This window comes from Octopus sinensis, linkage group LG21 (assembly GCF_006345805.1).
Source record: "Octopus sinensis linkage group LG21, ASM634580v1, whole genome shotgun sequence".
NCBI lineage: Eukaryota > Metazoa > Mollusca > Cephalopoda > Octopoda > Octopodidae > Octopus > Octopus sinensis.
The window spans coordinates 9,511,059-9,531,377 of record NC_043017.1 but is presented as its reverse complement, the minus strand read 5'-3'; the positions used below and the strand labels follow the sequence as shown (position 1 = coordinate 9,531,377).

The following is a 20,319-nucleotide window of genomic DNA, read 5'->3' as shown; positions in this document are numbered from 1 at the left end:
GGCCAGCCATTCTATTTCATACTGAATCCCCCTTTAATGGTAAGCATATCTGTGGGGTGCTCAGCCACTTTCACATTAATTTCACAAGTGGCTGTTCCGTTGACCAGATCAACTGGAACCCTTGTCATCATAACTGACAAAGTACCAGTAGTATATACGCATGTATGGCAGGCTTCTTTCAGTTTCTGTCTGACAAATCCACTCACAAGGCTTTGGTTGGCCAAGGCAATAGAAGAAGACACTTGCCCAATGTGGGACTGAACTTGAGACCATGTGGTTATGGGAAGCACAGACTACTTAATCACACACAGCCAGGGATTAAAAGCCTGTGTGTGTGTGTGTCTGGCAGACAGACAGTGTTGCATTCTATCAGCAATTAGGATTTTCTCTCATCTACTCCAGATAACAACAAGAAACATGGCTACTAATCTTCTTAACAGAGAAACTATTGAAGTTTTTTGAAAAAAATTTATCAATTTTTCTTCATTTATTTTTATGTGTCTATTCCCATTCCTTCACCACACACACACACACACCCTCTTCCCTCTGGACTTGCACTGCATATCCTGTGCACTGAAAAACACTCTGCGTCATGATGCATGAATCCTGCAGTTTAAAATTCCAAGTTTAATTGCCAAAATATGTCAATTATATATACATTCATATATGTCAATTACAAATAGTTTAAACATGTTATATAACATTATATAACACACAAATGCACACACGCACACATATATATATATGTGTGTGTTAGGTAATGCTAGGTAATAGCTTCAGCTTTTGAGCTGCGACCATGCTGGGGCACCACCATTAACTTTGCAACACCTTCAGTACTTGAAACTTCCTTTGAAATGTGGAATTTGGTGAATGAGGGAGTTTCATGCTGCTGCCCTCATCTGCATTTCCTGTCATGAGGTAGGCTCCTCTGGAACTGTTAACAGAAGAAGATCCAGCTTTGTTTTGAAAATACCTCTATATACATATACATACATACATACATACATATACTAGCCTTGATGGGTAGTAGGTAGCGATTTTCTTCACTACTTCAGGGAGTGACAACCCTGCCAGACACGAGTCACGGGTCAGCTGGCTCCGGCTGACAGTACCCGGTATGGGCCCCTATCCAGGCTTACAGAAAGGAGACAACCTTCAAAGAAATCCGGAGTGGAGCCCCGTAGGTGGTTTAGTGTTCGACTCAACACTCTTCTGGCAGCTCCTGCAACCAAGCTGGTGCCAAACATAATGCTCTGCACTCCTTTGGACTACGTCAGCAAGGTTGAGAGAGGAATCCTGACGATTGGGCTACTCAGGATTTTCTTATATCTAGCCCAGGCCTGCGCAAAACTGGAGAGGACACTTCAGTGCTGCTCTAAAAAGCTTCGTTACATCTGCATCACCTGCCAGAGGGAGTGTTTGTCCAGGATAGGACTACACAGCCACAGCAGGAGATGTAAAGGACACAAAATGTAAACACCAGACTGGAGAGAGAGAGAGAGAGAGAGAGAGAGAGATGTGAAGTTGCATGGCTTAGTGGTTAAGGTGTTGCATTCCTGATTGTGAGATCATGGTTTCAATTCCCAGACCAGCCTCTGCTTTGTATTTTACTTCATTTCACACTGCTCTGCAATCATTTTGTCATCTGATATGTAGCACATTGTGCACCTGTACAGGTAATGTTGATTAGATGGAGGGGGCGAGCGCATATGTGAACACAAACATTTGATCACCATCAACAGATCATCCATGAGGTTGTCCAGCAAGAAATTGCAGAACTCTCATGCATCTTCTAACGACAGGAGAGTCCATAATGTGATGGCCGTCCACTTGTGACTGAAAAGACCCAGCACTGACCTTTAGGAACATTGTGTGCTCAAGACTACCGTATACTTTACACTTGCGGTTCCATTGGTGACCAACAAGCCCTGCTCTTGACAAACATACACGACTGCAAACATTGCAGACCAAGCTTTCCCTGTTCGTTATACTAGCAATGTGCTTTTGAGCAGCATGTTTAAATTCTTCATGAAGAATACGTGCTCTTTCAAAGGTATTGACTCCCTCCTTTACCCATTTCCTCCATCCATGGCAATGACAAGCACTGCTCTCCCAGTTAGCATCCCGCATTTCACAGGCCTTTAATCAGGACTTACATAGATATATACATACACACATTTAAACATAAGTGTGTGTGTGTGTGTACACTCATACACAGACACACACACATATATGCAGTGGAGGCGCAATGGCCCAGTGGTTAGGGCAGCGGACTCGCGGTCATAGGATCGCGGTTTCGATTCCCAGACCGGGCGTTGTGAGTGTTTATTGAGCGAAAACACCTAGAAGCTCCACGAGGCTCCGGCAGGGGATGGTGGTGATCCCTGCTGTACTCTTTCACCACAACTTTCTGTTTCTGTTGTACCTGTATTTCAAAGGGCCGGCCTTGTCACTCTCTGTGTCATGCTGAATATCCCTGAGAACTACGTTTAGGGTACACGTGTCTGTGGAGTGCTCAGCCACTTACACGTTAATTTCACGAGCAGGCTGTTCTGTTGATTCAGATCAACCGGAACCCTCGTCGTCGTAACCGACGGAGTGCTTCCACGATTCCACATATATGCAAATGCATGATGTATAAAAATAATTATTGATTAGTTTTTGGTGAAACAGACATTCCACGGTCCATTTGGATTCCTTTTTAAGCTAAAACATTCCAATGAGGTTTATTGTTCATAAATGCAATTAAAAAATAAAATTAAATGATGACCTCTACAGAGGTGATGGATATATATTGTTTAATATAAATAGAATTAAATGAATCCTGTTACCTGCTAATATTGATTAGCCTCAGGTCAGTCTTGATCAAAGAGAGGAGACATAAAATTTATTTTAGATCCATTGCAATCTGTCTTTTGAGGCATATCATCATCGTCCCCCTCCACATCATCATCATTTTAATGCCTACTTTTCCATGTTTGCATAGGTTACTCTCTTTTTACTCTTTTATTTGTTTCAGTCATTTGACTGTGGCCATGCTGGAGCACCGCCTTTAGTCGAGCAAATCGACCCCAGGACTTATTCTTTGTAAGCCCAGTACTTATTCTATCAGCCTCTTTTGCCGAACCGCTAAGTTACGGGGACGTAAACACACCAGCATTGATGGTCATACGATGTTGGGGGACAAACACAGGCATACAAACACACACATGCATATATATATATATATACGACAGGCTTCTTTCAGTTTCCGTCTACCAAATCCACTCACAAGGCTTTGGTCAGCCCGAGGCTATAGTAGAAGACACTTGCCCAAGGTGCCACGCAGTGGGACTGAACCCGGAACCATGTGGTTCGTAAGCAAGCTACTTACCACACAGCTACTTCTATGTTAGAGAGTTTTTTGAGGCAAACTTTCTCCAGCTGGATGCATTCCCTGTCACCAACCCTCACCTGCTCCCAAGCAAGGTAATTAGGATTGGCAACAGGAAGAGCACCCAGCCATAAAAAACATCTGCCTCAGTAAATTCCGTTCAACCCATACAAGCGTGGAAAAGTGGATGTTAAAACAATGATGATGATGATGGTGGTTTGTGAATTTAAGTCACCCTGCAATTTACCTATTTACAGCCAGGTAGGTGTTGCTGTCCACAGGTGAGTTTTGATTATTAGGTGTCTTGACCATAGATAATAATCATCAAGCTGATTTGGTGATATGATAGGGGTGGCTGTGTGGTAAGTAGCTTGCTTGCCAGCCATATGGTTCCAGGTTCAGTTCCACTGCATGGCACCTTGGACAAGTGTCTTCTACTATAGCGTTGGGTCAACTGAAGCCTTGTGAGTGGATTTGGTAGACGAAAACTGAAATAAGCCTGTCCTTTATATGAATACGTGCGTGTGTGTGTGTGTGTGTGTGTGGTGTGTGTGTGTGTGTGAGTGTGTGTGTCTGTGTTTCCCCCCACCACCACCATTGCTTGACAATGGATGTTGTGTGTTTACGTCCTCCGTAACTTAGCGGTTCGGCAAAAGAGACCGATGGAATAAGTACTAGGCTTACAAAGAATAAGACCTGGGGTCGATTTCCTCGATTAAAGGTGCTCCAGCATGGTCGCAGTCAAATGACAGACAAATAAAAGAAAATCCTACTGATATACACACACATAACAAATTCCTTGTTAAAAATATATATATATTCCTTTACTTAAGTAAAATATTGTTTTGTTTTTTTGTTTTTGTTTTTTCCAGTTTCAGCTCTTGAGCTGTGGCCATGCTGGGGCACCGCCATTGTGGTGAAAGAGTACAGCAGGGATCACCACCCCCTGCCGGAGCCTCGTAGAGCTTTTAGGTGTTTTCGCTCAATAAACACACACAACGCCCTGTCTGAGAATCGAAACCGCGATCCTGCGACCGCGAGTCCGCTGCCCTAACCACTAGGCCATTAAATTTTTTAAAATTCTTTTGTTGGTTTCAGTCATTGGACTGCAGCCTTGTCATTGGCAATAACTTCAAGTGTTAGATAAAAACTTAGATCCAGCCCAGGCTAGTACAATAAAGTTATGTCTGTTGGCCTTGTGGCATATAAAGCAGTCGTCAACAACAACAAATAGCAACAAGAATATTGTAGAGCGATCTTTGGTTTCGGGTATATGTATTTGCGGAACTAATCATTCATTCTAACTTTGGTACCTGGCTAGCAATTTTAGGAAAGAGGGCGAGTCGATTACATCGATCCCCAGTGCTCAGCTGGTACTTATTCTATTGACTCCGAAAGGATAAATAGCAAACTCGACTTCGACGAAATTTAAAATCAGAACGTAAAGTCGGAAGAAATATCGCTAAACATTTCGTCCGGCTTGCTAACGATTCTACCTATTTCTTTACTATCCACACAGAGAGGACAAACAAGGACAGACAAACGGATTAAGTAATTTATATCGACCCCAGTGCATAACTGGTCCTTAATTTATCGACCCCGAAAGGATGAAAGGGAAAGTCGATCTCGGCGGAATTTGAACTCGGAACGTAGCGGCAGACGAAATACTGTTAAGCATTTCGCCCGGCGTGCTGACAGTTCTGCCAGCTCGCTGCAGGACTAATAACGAAACCAAAACAATTTGGGAAAATACAAAAATAAAGGAACTTAGATATCCCGAGTAAGCGGAACGAATAATATGTAAATGCTTAAAAGTCACAATAAATAACCTATTTAGTAACCTGTTAGGACTATTTTTTTTTTATTTATTAAAAGATTTTACAGTTTAAGAGGGAACACTATTGTTTTAACTTTAATGATGAAGTTATAAAAGTAACGTCGAAAGCCAACAAATAAAATAATAATCATACCGTTACACTTCTTTAAACGCTTAACCAAATCTTAATAAGGTTTACAAGAAAAAAAAAAACCCCAGCCCCTATTTCTTTCCATGTAAATGAAAGTTTATCCAGTGTTATTATAAATTTAATAAAGAGATTTTTTTTTACATTCAGACATCATTTTTTTCCAGTTGTATGGCATTTCACCTGTCAGCATTTAAATATGCAAATATCTTGTTTCTTGACATCGCTGGTAGAGACTTAGGCGCAGCTTGTAGAAATTAAAGCGAAGCCAAAAAATAAGAATAACGGAAACTTTCCGAGGAAGTTATAAAAGAAATTTGCGAAGATTTAACCGAAGAGAATATCAAATTAATACATATATTTAATAAGATTTAATAAATGACTTTTATCTGTTTATATTCGTTTCGCTTACTCGGATACCAATCAAGCTTTTGCATTTCCCCTGATTATTTTGGTTTCGTTATCAATACCGCAGATGTTATGTACTTAAAACCGAAGACCGCCATATTCCAGTATTAGAAATATCCAGCCAAGGCTAGACTGAATACTTTTATTAATCTTTTATTTGATACTTTGATGTAAAAACCTTTTTCAAATCGTCTTAATCTTCTGTTGTAACCGAATTCGCATCTAAGATGCTTCTGTTATCTTTGTTTTTTAGTTGTTTCAGCCATTGGAGAGCGGCCATGCTCCGACTCGACGTTAACAAGCCAACCACTTGTCTTGGGGACAATGTGTGTAGAGGGGATAGGATGTGTTATAATACTATTCCACATATACAAAAACAGTCATACCAACAATCCAACATACCTCCACCATCAGCTGCCCAACGGATATCATTATTGTTTCGACACCTGAGCAGTACCATTCAATCCGTCGGTGTCAACAGCACTAAAATAAGTTTTGATTAGGAACAAATAAACCAAAGAAACCACATCTTTCAAACACATTATATACACACATACACAAGTTAGCATTAAACTTAAGGGTTACTCAATACTCTTTAGTAGATTACACGTTTATAAACTTTTACATAAAGAGGGTTGATAGTGACTTCGAAGTTTCGGCAAACTGCACATACATACATATGTATAGTTTCCATCTAACAAATTGCACTCGCAAAGCATGAGTCAACTCAAAGCCATCATTAAAAATATTAGCCCAAAAGTAATGCACATAGGGATCGAATTGAAAGCATGTGGTTGCTAAGCGAAGTTTCTTTACCATACAGCCATGCCTGCGTTAAGACTATCATTTCCTTACATTATTTACAACAGATGGAAAGGTATCCTCACCTTGTTTGTTGTTATCACAACATTTCGGCTGACGTACTCTCCAGCCTTCATCAGGTGTTTTGGTGGAATTTCGAACCCGACCCTTTATTTGACTAATGGAGAGAACATCAGCCGAAACGTTGTGATAACAACAAACAAGGTAGGAACACCTATCCGTCCATTGTAAATAATGTACATAATTCCTCATCCCCAAAATATAGAACAGTTTTATCATTTCCTTCTTTCAGATCCAGTGTCGCCATTGTTGTTGTACAAAGTTCTTTTCAATAAATGTTATTGTTTAGCCCGATACAGACTTCCAAAGAAATGCATTCCAACCGCGAGCATCTCGTCTTCTTTCCACGTTCAGAGAACACAGGCTTACATCATCCAACATGACCTTTCCCAAAATGCTACGGTTTGATTTGAGGAAACTCCGTTATTTCCAGCAGATCTAGAGACCACGTAGGAGCTTTCACATAGACTCGTTACTCCTTATGGAAAAAAGATATGTCTTTAAATAGTAAATATAAATGCTTGATTCTTTGTGTAGGTTTTCACACTCAAATATAATTAATCCTTCTATAGTCACAAGGCCTGAGATTTTGGGGGAGGGGGCTAGCCAGTAACATTGACCAATTAACTGTACATATATCATCGACCCCGAAAGGATGAAAGGCAAAGTCGACCTCGTCGGTATTTGAAAACATAATCACTAATATTAAACTAGAAAAATCCCCACAAAATCGTTTGAAATTGGCCAAATTAGAATTGTAAAGAATTAACCATAGGTAGGTATAATTGCCAACCATACAACCAGAGATGAAAAAATAAGTTGATCAGAGAGCCCTTTCTGCATGGTCGTCTGACACACAAACAATAATAGCCAAAGCTAGTCTCCGTTAGTCTCTTGGTTAATTTTATCCAAAATACCCTAGACAACGTATTATAAAACCTCTTTTTCTCTTGGCTTTATTGAGAAAATTCTATAGTTTGTAAGATATTTGTTGTTTTTTCTTCAATTTCTGCAATTTCAACCAATCAATGACGTCTATTGAGGTGAAAACATTCTGTGCCGTATGAATATGTCCCTCGTTTAAGAAACAGATTGGGTTTATTTACATTTGTGAAGAAAAAAAGATAACCTTCCCCCACCCCTAACTCTAACCCTAACCCTAAAACAGATTGAAATGCAATAGATCGACACTAGGGTCATAATTATGGGTGACAATTTCATATGACGCCGCTAGAAAAAACTGCCGTTCAAACCGAAAAGATCCCTAATGTATTCTTCGCCGCCTTTTATTTTTTATCGGACAGCAGAGAGTATTATGAGGTAGTTTGGGCTGTTATTTTTCTTATGTCGAACGACCGCATAGAGCTCTCTTCTTAGCTTATCACGTTCTATCTCTGGTCGTATGTTTAGCAAACTTAGCTATGGTTGGTTCTTTTTCACAATCACTGTAATGTATCCATACATATTATTACATCATTATAACTGCCGATATATCACTATCATCGTTGTCATCAAATTTGCAGAGAAGGGCAAGGTGTTTTCTTTTTATCGAGTACCCCAGGCAATTGATTTAAATCTATATCTGCCCTAAGCATGCAAACACAAGTTTTACTTGATAGGGTGGCATGGGGTGGGTTTCGCTGAGGCGCTTTTCACAATGTCAGGTTCTCAAAATAAAATGATAAATAAGAAAAAAAACTACTAGTATTTTTGTTTTAATGACAGAGAAAAATCACCAAATTTGCTTCCAATTGTGTTAAAAAAGTAAACTACAGTTATCTTTGCTAAGCATAAAACCAGAGATAAAAGGATATTAAGTTAACGAGAGACCCTGTTTTCGTGCTAGAAATAACAGGTAAAGCTACCGCCTCATCACCCTCTTGGATAATGCAGTTTTAGATACATTGGGTAATGTATCATAGAAGGACTGCATTATATGAAATATCTTTCCCTCTATTTTTTTTTTCTGGACAGCAGAGAGTGAACTGAGGTGATTATGACTCTTATTCCTAGCATGTCGAACGACCACGTAGAAGCGCTCTGTTGTTGGCTTATCATGTTTTCCCCTGGTGATGGCATGTTTGATAAAGTTAGTCATGGCTGTTACTTTTCCGTCGTTTTATTTAGACGAATACCAAGCGATTTTGTGGGTGGGGAATTTTCTATTTTAATATTAATTATTATATTTCATTAATTTAATTATGAAGCCCTTCACAAAGAATTAGACATATTTACTGCTGAATAATGCATTATACCTGTTACACAAAAGGAGTAGCGAGCTTACGTGGAAGCTTCTACGTGGTCTCTAGATCTGCTAAAAATAGCAAGTGAACTCCCTCAAATCAAGCCTTAACATTTTAGAAAAGGACGCGCTTGGTAATGTGGTTGAGGGTTCAGTGCATGTTGAAAAATGAAGAGATAATCACGGCTTGAATACCTTTGATTAAAGGTCTTTTTTGATGAGGGTTGACCTGGGGCTAAACAGGGACTATAATAACAATAATGGTGATAGTAAATCAATTTGAGAGTCAGAAATAGGATTAAAAAAAAGCAAAGAAAAGATCGGATCGGGTGGGCATTGTAGGAACGACTGTTTAATCAGACTAAACAACAACAAGAGATATGATGAGTCAACAAAGGTAAACCAATAAAGAAGACATGGAAATATATAGATTTCTAAAATGGTCACAAAAATATTTATAGGGATATGAATCGATCTTAGTCATTCCTTGACTGGGTCCGACCTTACTATGAATGTATTTGCTCGTCGTTCCCTCGACTGAGCCAACCCACGGGCCTCAGCACAGAAATGTTATTAAAAATATACTATATCAATATGTCTGCTTCTCATAAGGGAGATTCAAAACAAAAACAAAAACATTCTCCAAAATACAGAGAAACTGTTTAATAAACTATATCTTATAAATCTCTATTTTTGTAAAATAGAGTTCTATAAATAATATAGAACTCTATATTTTAAAAAAATAAAGATGCTACTATTAACAAAACTTCTTAACGACATATAATTCTCAAAAGTTGATAGAGAACGGGAGGAAGAGAGAGGAAAGATAGCTTCCATTTTGAAAAAACCAGCAAACGTGTTGACATTTTATAAATATAATCTCCTTATCAAACATCATTTTTCTTTTTAATTATTTTTGCAGGATCGATATCCTGTTATGATCTTCTTTCGCTCTAATTATTTCTTTTTATTTGTTTTGTACAAAAACATTTCTCCAAGAAACACCTAAGGCTAAGAACATTAGAGTATTTATTTATATTTTGTTAATGTCTAACTAAATATCAAACACGTCCATATTTGTTTGGCCAGATTTTGTTTCGAAACAAACATTAATTTTCTATGACTTTTCTCTCCTATTTTTATCCATTTTCTCAAGAAACTAATTATTTATTTATCATTATATTTTGAAAACCCCATTTTGCGAAAAGTGACCACGTCAGCTAACCCTAAAAAATATTGGGTCGACAAACTTCTTATAAATATTTACATATATCAACTGAATGGCAGCGATCGAATGAAAATAATGCATCATGCCCCTTTCTCTACAAAATTTGACGGTTTTGGTGATGGTGATATGATGTAATATTAATGTGGATACATTATGATGATCATCGAATCTTCGTATACAGACAACAAATATCGAATTTGAATGGTGAGAGAGGGGGACAGGTAGGGGGCGGTGCATCTGGGAACATAGAATGTACTTTTACTTGAGATGGAAACTTAGGTCATTGACTTCTCAAAAACAAAGCTTGAGAGGGAATCGATCTGGTCTGTTGACCTGCTATAAAATTACAGCCAAATCTCCCTCAAACTACACCCTTCTGTATTCAAACCGTAAAGACAGTAATTAAGAATATATGCATAGAAACACTGCCGTGGTCACGGCGGGAACGTCTATAAACATAAGTTTACTCTTTAAGGGCTGAGTTGGAGATCTAAGTAACAATATAATACTCGCGACTGCAATGCTCAAGATTAACAATATAATGCTTATATTAGAAGGGAACTTCAAGAGTTACAATGGGTGAATAAGATTGTGATGTGGTGAGAAGCATGCCTCACCCAGGCACGTTTGCAATATAAGCAAAGTGAAATAGTTATGATTGGGAAATGAAATTTAACTGACGAACTCAGAATGCCATTAAAAATCTCCGACAAACCCATAATGTAATATTTAGTGGGCATTTTAGGTTCCGAGTTCAAATTCCGCTGAGGTCATCTTTGCTTTTCATATTTCCAAGGTCGATAAAAGAAAGTGCCAGGGAAATAACTGGTGCCGATTAGATTTATATTCCAATAACGCATCCTGGATGCAAATGGAAATATCATTATTATAACGGAATAAGATCCTTCAAAAATATAAAATGGCAAAGTCACCCTCGGCGTGATTTGAACTCAGAGCGTAGAGGAAAGTGATAAAAGTACAGTTAAGTGGTTAATCCGGAGCAAAATTAGAAGAGAGGGGGAGGAACGATGGGAAGAAGAGGAGTGGAAGACAAGCAGACATTTCAACACTTAAACATTCACACAGATAAATATTTACAAATGTTTGCCCAACGCACGCATTCAAGTATTCACTCAAAACTCACACACACATAAAGCAAAGCTGCAGAGTCAACATTAACACAAACATCTATACACACACTTACACAAATACATACGCAACACTTCACACCCAGGCCTAGACATAATCAACGAAGTACGCATTCGATGTGTTTGTGTGTATACATACATACATACATGCATGCATATATGTATGTATGTATGTATGTATACACACAAACACATCGTATTAGCTCTGAACACTTGCACACAGTACGACACATACACAAAAGCGTGTCGTCATACCCATACACACAGAGACAATGTGTTTTTCTAACAAAGAATTCGTATGTTCTCAAAGTAAAGTGAGAAAAAGTTTAGCAGTGTTTTTTTCTGTCTTAATTGATTGAGATAAATGGGGAAAGAATAGCAAAAGAAAATCGCCAAAGTTTGCTTCAAAATATGTTCTAAAATCAACCATAAATGTCTTTGCTAAAGTATAAAAGCAGACACGAAAATGAGCAAACAAGAGAGTTCTCTACGCGATTGTTGGACATGCAAGGGTTAACAGCCAAAGCTTTCTCCATATCACTCTCTTGGGGAATATAATCCTAGATATACTAATAATAAATATATCATGGAAGGAAAACATTATCTGGCGTATCCTTCCTTATTTATTTATTTATTTATTTTACAGGAAAAGGGGATTTTGAGGCAATTTTGGCTGCTATTCTTTGTATGAACGACCATGCAGAGAGTCTGTCTCCCTGGCTTATTGCGTTTTGTTTCTGGTGATTGTTTGCACAAGTTAGCAATGGCTGTTACTGTTTCATCGTTTTATTTAGGCATATATCAAACAATTTTATGTGTATATGAGGGGAAGCTTTCTATTGTAATGTTATTAATTATATTTCATTAATTTAATTATGAAGCCCTTCACACAAAATTAGACATATTTACTGTTGAACAACACATTGTATCTTTCTCACAAAAGGAGTAGCGAGCCTACGTGGAAGCCTCTACGCGGTCTCTAGATCTGCTAGAAATAACAAGTGAACTTCCCAAAATCAAATTCTAGCATTTTTGAAAAGGTCACGTTGGATGGGGTGATCCAGAGCCTTGTGCATGTAGAACAAAACCGAGATAGTCACGGCTGGAAAGCCTTTGATTTGCTATCTGTTTCGGTAAGAGCTGACCTGGGGCTAAGCAACGACTACGATAATAATAACATTGAGAACCACAACACTGGTGACAGTGAATCAATTTGAAAGTCAGAAATAATATTTGGCGATCTTTCGTCTCTAGTAGACCTTTCCGTCGATTTCCGTAAAAAATTTTTTTTTACATATGGGCTTGCGGGAACTTTTGAAGTAATATACATACATATACACCTACACCGAGTAAAAAATTTCAGTTATCTCTTTCTTTCACACATTACTCTGTCTCTTCACACACACTAACAGAAGCACTTCACTTACACAACATACTGTCTGTCTCCCACACCCCATCAAACACACACACACACATGTACATCAATGCTTCACATGCACGGTAACTTCAAAAGAACTTCCCTCGTCATACAATCGCTTTCTCTTAGTCTCTTTCGCTCTCATTACTTCAAAAGTTCCCGCAAGCCCATATGTAAAAAAAAAGAAGTTTTTTACGGAAATCGACGGAAAGGTCTACTAGAGACGAAAGATTGCCTAATATTTTAAAATCTGCATGAGAAAAGCAAAGGAAAAATCGGACGGACAACTGCAGGGAAAAGCTAACCTGTTCTAAACAACAACAATACATTTGACGAACTAACAAATGTAGTCCAAGAATAAAAAGTGTGGAAATAGATTTCTAAAATAGGTACAAAGTCAGATTTTTATGAGGATTTTGTATAGACCTTAGTTTTCCTTTGAGGGATTCGAACTTATAACGAATGCATTTGCCCGCGTTATCCTGATTAAACCAAGCCACAGCCCTCGCTAAAGCAACTATATTAAAAAAATATGTTGTATTAATTATGTCTGCCATACAAAAGGGAGACTTCGAAACAATCAATTTCTCCAAAATATATAGAAAATATTTAGTAAAAAACAACAACAATATAATGTCTATTATAGATCTTTGTTGTTGTGATTTTAAAAGAATACATTATTTATTTATTTTTTTGAAAGGGTGCTTTTTAAAGTTACGTCATGCATTTATTGTAATAAAAACTTCACAAAAACATCTAATTCGGAAAAGTAGGTGGAGAGAGAAAGTTAGCTTCCATTTTGAAAAACTAACAAACGTGTTGATATTTTAAAAATGTAATATCAACAAACATTATTTTACTTTTTAAATATTTGTGCAGGATCGATGATATCCTGTTTCGATCTGTAACGCTCTAATTCTTTTCTTTTTCTTGAACTCGAAGGAACAGCTAAGACTAAGAACATTAGCTCAAGTTTTTATTGACTCTTTAATGTCTGACTAATATCAAATACTGCCATTTTTGTTGGGTCAGATTTTGCATCGAAGCAATCTTTGGCGGTTTTCTCTTGCATTTCTCTCCCGTTTTCACCCATTTTCTTGGCTATTTAAATTTAATACAAAGACACATCTAAATTGCTTTGCTTTTTTTTCTTTTATGCAACATATTTTTAAGAACTCGATTTGTGAAAAGCGCCTAAGCTAAACTGCCCGATAAAATATAGCTATACACAGTCTTTGCGCGATGGGGACCTTGTTTATACATATATATCATTTGTGTGAGGTGATCGAATGAAAATAAAGCATCATGCCCCTTCCTCTACAAAGTTTGACGGTTTTGGTGATGATGATATGATGTAATATATTGTGGATACATTATGATGATCATCGAATCTTCGTATACAGGCAACAAACATCGAATTTAAATGGTGAGGGAGAGAGAGAGGTAGGGGGCGGTGCATCTGGGGAAAATAAAATGTACTTTTACTTGAGATGGAAACTTAGGTCATTGACTTCTCCACAACAAAGCTTGAGAGGGAATCGATCTGGTCTGTTGACCTGCTATGAAATTACAGCCAAATCTCCCTCAAACTACACCCTTCTGTATTCAAACCGTAAAGACAGTAATTAAGAACATATGCATAGAAACACTGCCCGGGAAAACAAAAGATGTTGTGGTCACGGCTGGAACGTCTATGGACATTAGTTTACTCTTTAAGGGCTGAGTTGGAGATCTAAATAACAATATAATACTCGCGACTGCAATGCTCAAGATTAACAATATAATGCTTATATTAGAAGGGAACTTCAAGAGTTACAATGGGTGAATAAGATTGTGATGTGGTGAGAAGCATGCCTTACCCAGGCACGTTGGCAATATAAGCAATGTGAAATAGTTATTATTGGGAAATGAAATTTAACTGACGAACTCAGTATGCCATTAAAAGTTTCTGCCTAATGTGTGATTCGATTTGATGCGACATTTCGTTGTGACATTTTATGTTCCGAGTTCAAATTCCGCCGAGGTCAATTTTACTTCTTCACATTTCTGGGGTCGATAAAAGAAAGTACCAGGTAAAAATCTAGTGTTGATTTAGATTTTAATAGAAGAAGACCCTTCAGAAGTATAAAACAGCAGAATCACCAGCCCTCGGCGTGATTTGAACTCAGAACGTAAATTAAGAAATAAGATATAGTTAGACATTTTAGATCCGGAGCAAAATTACTTCGTAATGTGTGTGTGGGGGGGATTAGAGGAAAGAAGAGGGGTGGAAGGCAAGCAGACATTTCAATACTTGTACACGAACCCAAACATATACAGGTATTCGCTCAACATATACACATATATACACCAAGCCCTACTTATAATCGCAGAAGCGCGCACTCTCCTATATACATGCAAACACATACAATTAACATTCAATACTTGCATACCGAGATATATACGCATAAACACAGAATGCGTGTGTAAGAAAGAGTTTGTGGGCGTGTGTGTGTGTGTGTGTGTGTGTAGTATGTATGTATGTATGTATGTATGTATTTAGGTGTGTCAAATAACCAAAGGTTTGGGCTCAGTATGTATATATACATATACGTATGTATATATGTATAGATATGTATGTATGTATGTATATATATATATATATATATATTATATATATATATATATAATATATATATATATATATATATATATATTATATATATATATATGGGTAGGTTGCCAACCAACAAGACTCAGGAGTCGGCTTCGTATAAATAAAAATAAACAAGATCTTAATTGTTGGCCTGGAAACAACTCATGTGTGACTTGCTACGGTATGACACGAATTTCACAAAAATATACACAACCGATGCTTGCTTGGGTCACTTCATGCTTTCGTTAAACCACAAATATTTGTAAACAGGTTGTTGTTGTTTTTTTTAAATATCTCTTCAACTTTCTTGTTAACAACTAGGTTTGGTTTTAATTACATGGAACCTGATTAATAAAGGATTGTGATATATGCTTGGAGTATCTAGCGGTTAGGTGTTCGAACCCTCGCAGCAAAAGCAATTTCGAACCCCCGAAAACTACATACATACATACATACATATATATATATATATATATATATATATATTTCTTTATTGCCCACAAGGGGCTAAACATAGAGGGGACAAACAAGGACAGACAAAGGGATTAAGTCGATTACATCGACGCCCAGTGCGAAACTGGTACTTTATTTATCGACCCCGAAAGGATGAAAGGCAAAGTCGACCTCGACGGAATTTGAACTCGCTAACGTTTCTGCCAGCTCGCCTTATATATATATATATATACATACATACATACTAACTTTCTTTGATTTGATCACGATTACCTCCTCTTGATTCTTTTAAGTGCCCAATTTATGTAGAGAGGGGTGACCTAGTCTTTTACGTACAGAAACCTATAACATACACATATACACATGCACACTCTTGCCCGGGCGTACAGCATGTTTCACGCGAAGAAAACAAAACAAATTTTGCAGAGTGTCATTAAATAACGAACGTCGAATGTAGGTTTTTTTTTTTGTCATTTTAACAAACATTCTGAAAATTCGTGTTGGTGCTGTGTGACGAGGTTATGAAAACTTGTGTGAAACATTGCTAAAAAAATAAAAATAAACAAATAAAAACCTCATCTCGCTTTGTTGGCAGCTGCTGCCGCGCGCGCGCAGACAACATACATGTAACTACATATATAAACAAACACACGAATACATACATGCACGTTTACACTTACATGCGCGCGCTCACACGCAAAAACCACACATGCATACATATGCTTACACCTACGTACATACAAATATATACATACACCCTGCTTTCACATACATAAACATGCATGCACACACACATACATACATACATACATACATACATACATACATACATACATACATACACACACACACACACACACATACATACATACATACATACATACATACATACATTTGGGTTAGAAACCGGCTCTTTATTGGCCTGAAATATCGAAATACACCTAAATAACAACGTACATATATATACATACGCACATATATACATACGCTCACGCACGCACGCGCGCACTATTATGTTCCGAATTCATTTGCCGCCCAGGTAGTCTTTCTGGCTTTATCCTTCATTCTTCTGGCGGAATTGGCTGGAGATCGATAAAATAAAATACTAATCAGTCACCCAATTTGATTTATATTCCTCTATAGAAAACGCGAATAGAATTATAATGGAATACATTCCGAAAAGAATAGAAACACGGCCGCACTCGAATGTGTACGCAGAGAATCGGTAACATGTACTTTAACGTATGGTTGAATAAATTATGATAATCTTGTTATGTTTGGAACCTATGATCCACAGCGACCCAGCCGTGCCCATCTCATTTCTGTGCTTTTTGCTATTTCATTTTCCTTTAGTATATATCTATAACAGATGAATAGCAAAAGCGCAAGGCTTGAAGAAATATAATTTTTTTTTTTTTAAATAAAATTGGGGACGATTCGTTCGAATAAAACTCTCCAAGGTGATGCCACAGTCCAATGACAGATTATCCCATTCGTATTAAATATTTTTATTATCATTAAGGCGCGATTTGAGGGACATTTAGCTGCGATTTCTAGCAGAGCGAGCGAGCGAGCAAGTGATTTAAAGTAAAAAAGACCGTGTTGACGCGAATGGGGAATGTCAAGGACTAATTCGATTTTGCTCACGGGAAATCGATTCCCTGACATGGGGTTCGATACCTGATCGAAGCTCAAAGCTAGAGCCTCAGAAATCATCATAAACAAAATACGCTTTAACTTCCTACAATTTCCGTAAACTAACCCAGTGATACCCCGGAGTTTTTGAAAGGGTGCTTGTTATGTAAGAAGAATCTTTAAACATCAAACTTTTACAACAAGACATTGAAATGCTAATTTCAAAAATAAGATTTGATTTCGGAAATAATGTTTCTTATAAACGAATTTAATGACAAGTATAACGATTAGAAAAGAAAAAGAAATTTTCGGTTGATAAATCTGAATGCATGACAAGAAAATAATCTTAATCAGTTGGAAATGTAATCTCACATATTGCGCTTTTTTCACGGGTAGTTCTGAAGTCGAAAAACTTCACGGATACCGTGTTAAGGACCAGAGAGAGATAGAGAAAGAAGGAGAGAGAGATATATATATAAAGAAAAAAAGAAATGTATTTACCATGTATTTCTCGCTGAGACGGCTCCCGACTTTGTCATTTTGTAATTTCACCGGTTGGCTGCTAAGTTTTCTTTGAGACATAAACCTGCCAAGAAGTTGCGTGAAGCGCAGGACATGTCGGGGTATTACAGGTGACTGCATGATAAGGGTACAAGCCTGGATGGGCAAAAGACCCCCTTTTTTTTTTTTTCTAAATTCACCGGGGTATTTTTTTCTTTTCTTTTGGATGGGGCTTACCCCTTTGTTTCTTTTTTTTCTTTTTGCTCAGGGGGTACAATATATATAGCAATAATTACATTTAGAAAAAGAGCGGATATTGTTGCTTGAACTTTAGCAACCCCAACGAAAAATATCCACGAATACTCAATGAATAAAGAAATAAACAAATCCCAGATTTGCCCAACCAAATATAACCTCCTCCTTTAGAGGAGAGAAGCTGAAAAGTGTCTGTTAATGTGTGTGTGTGTATATATAAATATAAATATATATATATGTATATAAGTATACGCACTCACATACATACAAACGTATTACATTATATATATATGTATGTGTGTTTGTATGTATGAGTAGTTATCAGATAGAATTGTGTGTATTTATGTTTGCGTGCAAATACATACGTGCATACATACGTGTATGTATGTATGTGTGTATGTGTGTATATATATAGATATTACAAGAACTCAAGTATTGTTGATGTTGTTTATTACTATTGCGACTGCGGCTGCTAAAAGTGCGCGAAGCTTCGCTCGTCCTACTTTTGCAGTTATTATGCATAACACACGACCGTGTCTGGCGGTGGCGAGGGCAGGCGTGTCGGGAGAACGGTATAGTGATGTTGGTGGTGGCGGCAGCGGCGGCAGCGGCGGCGGCGACGGTCTTGGTGGTGGTGGCAATGGTGGTGGCGGTGGCGGTGGCGGTGGTGGTGGTGGCAATGGTGAAGGTGGAGGTGGCAATGGTGATGGTGGTGGTGGAGGTGGTAGAGGTGGTGGATGTGGTGATGGTGGTGGTGGAGGTGGTGGTGATGGTGGTGGTGGTGGTGGCGGTGGCGGTGGCGGTGGTGGAGCAGTATGACGACGATATGACGTTGGTGGTGATGATGGTGGTGGTGGTGGGAGTAGTATGTCGGGGATGTTTGTAGTTATATGTAGTAGTAGTAGTAGTAGTAGTAGTAGCAGTAGTAGTAGTAGTAGCAGTAGTACTAGTAGTAGTAGTAGTAGTAGTAGCAGTAGTAGTAGTAGTAGTATTGGTGGCGGTGGCGAAGAACGAAGGTGAAAGTATAAGAAGAGAGTAAGGGAGGTGGGAAGTTCACACACACACCCTCCTCCACCATCACAACCACAACCACCATCATCTCATACAATAAGTGTCTCCCGATTGGCCGTTGCTTTAACATCTCCTCCCTCCCTCCCATATTATTTTTAACCTCCTCCTCCTCATATGTCCCCTCACTACGATGAAGTATTATAGTTTTTTTTTTCTTTTTTTTTTGTACTTTTTTGTTTGTTTGCAAGTTCCCATAATTGTTGAATACACCCGTAGAATAAGCATAGAGGTATATAGGAAGCTGATGCGGGTAGCCTCTGCATGCACGGTTGATCTGCTAAGAGTAGCAACAAAATTCCTCCCAAACCACAACATTTTGGAGAAGGGACAGAATGGAGAATGCGGTCCTGGATGTATTGCCTCTAAAATAAGATGCAATGGTCATGACTGGAACGCTTTGGTCGTTGACCTGTTAAGAGCAGCAACCAAATTCCTTCCGAACCACACCATTTTGGAGAAGGGACAGAATGGAGAAGGGACAGAATGGAGAAGGGACAGAATGGAGAATGCAATCCTAGATGTTTTGGCTCTAGAATAAGATGTAATGGTCATGACTGGAACGCTTTGGTCGTTGACCTGTTAAGAGCAGCAACCAAATTCCTCCCAAACCACACCATTTTGGAGAAGGGACAAAATGGAGAATGCAGTCCTGGGTGTATTGCCTCTAAAATAAGATGTAATGGTCATGACTGGAACGCTTTGGTCGTTGACCTGTTAAGAGCAGCAACCAAATTCCTTCCGAACCACACCTTCACCATTTTGGAGAAGGGACAGAATGGAGAATGCAATCCTAGATGTTTTGGCTCTAGAATAAGATGTAATGGTCATGACTGGAACGCTTTGGTCGTTGACCTGTTAAGAGCAGCAACCAAATTCCTCCCAAACCACACTATTTTGGAGAAGGGACAGAATGGAGAATGCAGTCCTGGGTGTATTGCCTCTAAAATAAGATGTAATGGTCATGACTGGAACGCTTTGGTCGTTGACCTGTTAAGAGCAGCAACCAAATTCCTTCGAACCAACCTTCACCATTTTGGAGAAGGGACAGAATGGAGAATGCAATCCTAGATGTTTTGGCTCTAGAATAAGATGTAATGGTCATGACTG

The 20,319-nt window shown here is 38.3% G+C and overlaps 1 protein-coding gene across 1 annotated transcript in view; it reads right to left on the bottom strand.

The window, feature by feature from the left end:
- The window catches only part of LOC115222989 (probable peptidyl-tRNA hydrolase), a 51,265-nt gene extending 32,877 nt beyond the window's left edge, over positions 1–18,388 (bottom strand). Inside the window, exon 1 of the mRNA XM_029793412.2 lies at positions 17,887–18,388. Coding sequence (XP_029649272.1) covers positions 17,887–18,027 — 141 coding nt within the window. The 5' untranslated portion in view covers positions 18,028–18,388. The remainder of the gene's footprint in view (positions 1–17,886) is intronic.
- Positions 18,389–20,319: the final 1,931 nt, after the last annotated feature.